At 37.7% G+C, this 6,974-nt stretch overlaps 2 protein-coding genes across 2 annotated transcripts; one reads left to right on the forward strand and one right to left on the reverse strand.

Moving 5' to 3' along the window:
• The first annotated feature begins 389 nt into the window (after positions 1-389).
• On the forward strand, positions 390-1,104 carry LOC121734984 (keratin, type II cytoskeletal 5-like). The gene is made up of 2 exons (XM_042125651.1): positions 390-401; positions 526-1,104. The coding sequence occupies exons 1-2, from the start codon at positions 390-392 to the stop codon at positions 1,102-1,104; spliced, it is 591 nt and encodes a 196-aa protein (XP_041981585.1).
• A 3,247-nt stretch (positions 1,105-4,351) lies between these two features.
• LOC121734985 (intermediate filament protein ON3-like) lies at positions 4,352-6,590 on the reverse strand. The gene is made up of 2 exons (XM_042125652.1): positions 6,529-6,590; positions 4,352-4,744 (listed from the first exon to the last, which is right to left on the reverse strand). Exons 1-2 carry the CDS (start codon positions 6,538-6,540, stop codon positions 4,352-4,354), a joined length of 405 nt encoding a protein of 134 aa, XP_041981586.1. The 5' UTR covers positions 6,541-6,590.
• Between the last annotated feature and the right edge of the window lie 384 nt (positions 6,591-6,974).

The following is a 6,974-nucleotide window of genomic DNA, read 5'->3' on the forward strand; positions in this document are numbered from 1 at the left end:
GAACATTAAATAATATTATAATTAATTATTATTTTGCTATTTACAAGTTTAATATTTTTTTATTAGTGTCATTGAGATCAGAGCAAACTATGTTTTATTGCACACATTATGTATGTGTGCAAAAAAACATAGTGTACCTATAAAGATAAAATTAACTTTCCTTGTGTGATAAACCGATTATCACACAAGGATAACTAATATTTTTAATTAAAATTAGTAAAAAAAATACAATTCTTGCCACACTGTATAATGAGATGTGATCTACGAAGACACCAAGGACAGGGTTGCAAAATAGTGCAAAAAATATGATATAAATTAGAAATGATTTGCAGCAAGAGTATCACTCGCTTATATCCTTTGAGATAAACACCAGTTCATTACCCAACAACATGAGAACTTTTGTGAGTATACATTAATAAAACCACAAAAATTTCACATCACGATTCTAACTATGGTGTACTCGAAACCCAATTGAATAGTACTTAATATTGGGATTTGGAAATTAATTTTCTGATTACGTTTCAGGTGGTAATCCTGGCTGTGGTGGCGTGCGCGTCCGCCGGCAACGTGAACCGCGACAAGCGCAGTGGCTCCCTGGGCGGCTGGAGCGGCTCCCTGGGCGGCCTGGGCGGGTACTCCCTCGGCAGCTCGGCCGGCTACTCGCTGGGCGGATCGGGCTGGGCGGCACCCAGCGTGGGCTACGCCGCGCCCGCCGCGCAGGTGGTGACGGTCAACAAGGTGGTGAACACGCAGCGTGTGGTGGACGTGCCGCAGGTGGTCAGCGTGCGCAAGGTGGTCAACGAGCCCCGCGTCGTCTCCGTCAACAAGCTGGTGGCCGCTCCCAGCTACTCCTCCGGCATTAGCTCCGGCTACGCCTCCGGCATCGGCTACGGCTCCGGCATCAGCTCCGGCATTAGCTCCGGCTACGTCTCCGGCATCGGCTACGGCTCCGGCATCAGCTCCGGCATTAGCTCCGGCTACGTCTCCGGCATCAGCTCCGGCATTAGCTCCGGCTATGCCTCCGGCATCGGCTACGGCTCAGGATGCGGCTCTGGCCACGGCTGCGGCTCCAGCCTCGTAGCCGCCAACAACGGCTGGTGGTAGATGTAAAGTGATAGTAGTCCAAAGTGTTTTGTAATTTTGTTATGTTTTTGTTCCTCTAGTCTTTCTTTATTTATAAGTTATATGAAATAAAGTCTTATTCTTTTACATTCTGGTTTTTTGTTTACTTTTGGTTAAAACGCGAGCGAAATACTTTTTTACGAAAAATGCGGAAACGTAGGAGCATGAAATTTTGAACCGTGATAGTTTATTTGCGTCCGAAAATCCCAAATATCTTACGGAACCCTATATTTTTCCAAAATAAGATTTAGCCTATGTTCAGCAGAATTAATGTAGAATTACAATGGTAAAAGAATCTTTCAAATCGGTCCAGTAGTTTCGAAGCCTATTCAAGACAAACAAACAATCAAATCTTTCCTCTTTATAATAGTAGTTAGATCTTTCCTCTTTATAATAGTAGTTAGATTACACACACTGCAATGTGCATATTACCAGAATTATCTCTTTGGTTTTTGGTCTGTGATCAAATTGACAATGGATAGTATTTTTTTATTGATTCTCTAACACTGTTACATCTAATATATAAAATTCTTGTGTCACAGTGTTTGTGCGCAAACTCCTCCAAAACGGCTCAACCGATTTTAATGAAATTTTTATACTACATTTGTTAGGTCTGAGAATAGGTTTTTATCACATTTTTTAACCGACTCCAAAAAAGGAGGAGGTTATAGGTTCGGCTGTGGATATTTTTACACAAGTTTTAATACCTAGGACACATGCTGACTCCGACTTTGGGCGTTACCGGTCCGTGCTAATATGTTGGTCCGCAGGTTTGCGCGCTGTACGAGGGCGGTCAAAATAACTCTCTTCAGAGCATTTTGCACCACCTTCTTCACTTGCAGCTTCTATGGAGCTCATACACGCTAAGGGCCTACAACGCTCTCCGTGTCCAGTAGTGTTTGTAAAATTAGCATTAGCAATAATAATTAATTGTTAAATGCCTATTAGCAATAATTAAATTAATCGTACTTGCTAATAAATACGATATATAAAAATCACGTGCGCGCTGTTTCGCACCGCGGTGCTAACTGTTAATGAATTGCTATTTTTCACTCGATGCGAAATAATACACGACGCGAGCGGTGCGATGCGAACCGATAATTCACGATGCCGCATTTTTAACAAATAGCAAAGCAATAATACTAAGCATGCTGTGACATCAAAATTAGCATGTTAATGAAATTAATAGAAAATAGCATTAATTCCCATTACTAGTGTCCAGGTCAATAACGCATTCAGGATGCTGTTGGGACTTCCCCGCTACTGCATCGCTTCAGGGTGTGCCGAGGCACGCGAGCATTGCTTTTACGCCACTATGAGCAAACGATGCGCGTCCTTAGTGCGCAAAGTGAGGGGGAGTACCGACAGCAATCTTGCTATGATAGCCAGTCGACTTGACTGTCCATATGTGCGTCACTGCTGTGCCTTTAAGTTATTATTTACATAAACATAAATATAATGCTACTAACATAATTTATAAGCCTAGCTATAGCCTATAACAAGTGAGTCTGTGTTACTTACTCACTAGATTTAAATTTTAATAAATGCTAACCTTGAAAGACGTTTTTAAAGTCAGAATAATTTAATAAAAATCTTAAAAAAAACCATTTTATTTAAATATTTTAATTGAAGAGTTTACAAAATGCTTTGGGTAATTTTTGCGTACATATAGTTTTATATAAAAATACTTTATTTATTAGTCTTAAATGTATAAAAAGTGTAACATAACTATGATGATAATATTTTAGGGTTTGTATGTGTCCCTTATGAGTTTATTGTGAACGTAGTTATTATGTAAGTATTAGTTTACTGTGAAAGTAGCAGCGCTGAAAGAGTAATTTTTTGTGTGTTTTGTATGGGCAAGCACCCGAGCGACATCAATTTTCCCATACATTTAATTAAAAAAAGGTGGTCAGCGCTGCTAATTTGATAGTGGACTCTATACACACCCTAAAGTATTATCATTTAGTTTTGTTACACCATCTATATTAGTTAGACTTTAATAGCTTCTTAAGCTCTTTAGCTTTCAAAGCCTTAAGTCAAATTCTAAGTTCTATTAAAGTATAAAAAGTACATATCAACAATTATTACGAACCAAATAGTGTGGAGCAGAAAACGTGAATTTGTAGAAAATAACTGTGTAGTTTAGATATCGAGCAAACAAAGTATCAGTAAAGTCATGGATGTATTATGTATTATTTTTAACCAAAAAATTGAAACTGACTTCCAAGGTAAAAACTATAATCTAATATATTAATACGTGAGCCAAAAACTTTGTATCCCTTTTGACGAAAAATGGAAAAACGTAGATGAATGAAATTTTGCACAGTTATAGTTTATATGGTGAAGGAGTGCACCGAGCTAATATTATTTTGAAATTATGCTTTTATCATACATTTTTTTAACAAATAAAACATTACACACACTACAACACACACACTAGGAAAAATGACAGATTTTTGAGTGACAAGCCTATACAAGCATAATATGAATTATGTCACTCTTTATTTATAGTTGAAGTCTGTTGACAACAAGATGACAAATTGAAACTAGATTATAGTTTTTTTTATTGAATCTATGTACTATTAGACAATGCTTACATGGCCAGTAGCAGATCAGAGCCTGAGTCCCAGAGATAAGAGTTGAAAAAAATATTATGATAAAGTCAATATTTTTTTTACAAAATATAGGTAGTAGTCCTAATGTCTTTGAAACTAAGGTCGAATTTCGACCATTGGGCGATCTCTAGTATTCTTAAATGAACCTTATTAATATATTCTTATAATTATAATATACTGGCTGTCCCGGCAAACGTTGTTTTGCCATATAAATAATTTTAGGTATGAAAAATAGATGTTGGCCGATTCTCAGACCTACTCAATATGTTCACAAAATTTCATGAGAATCGGTCAAGCCGTTTCAGAGGAGTATGGCAACGAAAACTGTGACACGAGAATTTTATATATTAGATTCTTTCTCTCTACGCAGTATTTCTGTTTTCAATCTTCATCATTTTGAATTCGGTCAATCGTGAGTTCTATGCCAGAATATCTGCAATTAATAGGACTTCTGCCAGTTTGAAAGGTAAAATGAAATTTCTTTAATATGTGTAAAAATAAAATTTATTTACATATAAAAATAGCATCCATCGGAGAGAACAAAATGAGTGAACTAAAATATATATAAACATAAACTGTACAATACTTTAGGGTCTACATTGAACTACGGTTTACCACCAGCCGCTGTTGTGGGAGCCGTAGCTCGAGCCATAGCCGGAGCCAATGCCGGAGCCGTAGCTGGAGCCGTAGCCGGAGCCGTAGCCGGAGCTATAGCCGGAGCCGTAGCCCAAGCCGGAACTGTAGGAGGAGTAGCTGGGCGCAGCCACCAGCTTGTTGACGGAGACGACGCGGGGTTCATTGATGACCTTGCGCACGCTCACTACCTGGGGGACTTCCACCACGCGCTGCGTGTTCACCACCTTGTTGACCGTCACCAGCTTGGCGGAGGGCGCCGACCAGCCCGAGGAACCACTCCAGCCGCCCAGCGAGCCGCCCCAGCCGCTGCGCTTGTCGCGGTTCACGTTGCCGGCGGCGGCGCACGCGACTACAGCGAGGACGATCAACTGAAACCATCACATTATAAGCTTAATTATTGTGTCTATTTTATATCCTAACTAGCGGCCCGCCCCGGCTTCGCACGGGTGGACATTGATTTTTAAATATTTCTTTTTCAATCTTTATTTCTTAGTCAATCTTTATGTTAAGCAGAACATAAAAATGGTTTACACTATTTAGCCAGTAACTACTATATTATAAATATTATAAATATTATACACATTTTTATTGTATTTTTTTTATATTTTAAGTGTTATGTTTGATTATGTTATCCTTACCTACAGAAGATACTATTATTTATACTATTTTGTAATTCCTAAATGTATTTTTTTTGTTTAAAGTATTTGATTTTTTTTTGTAGTTTTATGCTTTATTATTTTATGCTTACCTACATCATACATGCGTAAAAGATTCCATTAAAATTGGGTTAAAGCTTCCCTGTAAACGATATTTGATGTTGTTTTATTTTGTGGCAGCAAAATAAATTGATTATCAGCAGCTCTAACTCGGGATAGGCCAACGTTTAGTTGACCATTAGTAAAACATTACCTACTAATTTGAAAGTCTGACCTAATTATACTTCCATCGGCATCGTGGGTATCGCAGACACAATAGATCTTCAATAATTGTTATGCTGGCAGCCGGCTGCCGCTATTGGAGATTTATAGTTATAGAAATTAATTATAATAGCAATCAAAAATAATAGTCATTCAAAACGTAATGAATTAATGAAGCACTATAATATTATCCCATCAATGAAGCGGCACCCGGCTGTCGCATAACTATTATATTATAAATCTATTGTGTCTGCGATTCCCATGATCGAGGTAATAATAATTAATATTTACGTGGACTCTCCGGGCGAGCACACCCGCGCGGCGCGCCTTGACGACGCCCAATTCGCAACGTGCAGCAGAAATCGTAATATTTTAATTTCGCCATAACATTAAAACCAAACGTCCAATTTTAATCACTCAAATACCAAAATATATTATCTACATTAACTGTATTTAGTAATGAAATAATTTATTTTGATAAGAATTAATGCCATGAGTAAAATAAAGGCATTTAAATGTAGTCCAAAAAAATTTCAAGATTTAAAAAAAAAAAATTGGTTATTGTGCCTCACTCAACATAGATAGGTATAGTGTGTCGCGGACTTTTTTGTAGATATTTAAAAGATCTACTTACTTCTACACTACTTAGAACATTTTATGGTTCTATCTTTTATAGTTTACACGTACGCGAAAAAAGTAACATTTCTGGTTGATTTTTTACACCTTGGGTCTGAAAATCCCAAATATCTTACGGAACCCTATTTTTTTACAAAATAAAATTTAGCCCATGTTCAGCAGAATTAATGTAGGATTCCATTGGTAAAAGAATCTTTCAAATCGGTCCAATAGTTTCGGAGCCTATTCAAGAAAAACAAACAATCAAATCTTTCCTCTTTATAATAGTAGTGTAGATTGTAGTGAGTTTACAGGGGCAAATATAGAGGTAGCAAGCGATAAACCAAATGAAGTACTGAAGTAAGTAATTTTAGGCGAAGGGTCTAATGTGACTTAACCGATTGTAATGTAAATTGTCCTCGTATTAAAGCACCGATGAGTCTATTTAGAATTTTATGTGCTTAGACTTTCTTTAGCTCTATTTTTGGCGATGCCATTAGTTAGGACACTTTTTATTTTATTTTCACTGTCACTTTGACACAACACAAGATACTAACTACGCTTTGAGACGGTAATGCGACACTACACTTGAATGTAAGTCGGGAGGCTGAGATACTTACGAAAGTTCTCATGTTGGTGATGTTTGGTGTTGGTACTGTTGGTACTGTTGGTACTGTTGGTACTCGACAATGAGTGGCGAATGATGTCCTGTGACAGTACGCTCGCTATATATAGCTGCGCGTGCGCAACTCTCGGTGCAGCGACGACCTTCGTGAGGCTCTGGCCCCAGGCTGGGAATCCAACAATTTAATCCTATCGTTTAACCTTAAGATTGTTTTTGGTAAAATCGTAAATTCAATCGTATAATAGCTATGTTCGCTGTCAGGGACTCAAGTTAGGAATCTGTTGTTAGGTACGGGTACTTAAATTACGGTTAAAGACTTTATTTTTAAAAATTGATTATTTGTGTTTTATTAATTGTATTTAACTGGTGCTATTAAACCTACATTTAATTAGTTACTAGTAGTGTGCTACATCCTGCTTAAAAGAGCGTGTCTATAGTGCG

This window comes from Aricia agestis, chromosome 16 (assembly GCF_905147365.1).
Source record: "Aricia agestis chromosome 16, ilAriAges1.1, whole genome shotgun sequence".
Taxonomy (NCBI): Eukaryota; Metazoa; Arthropoda; class Insecta; order Lepidoptera; family Lycaenidae; genus Aricia; species Aricia agestis.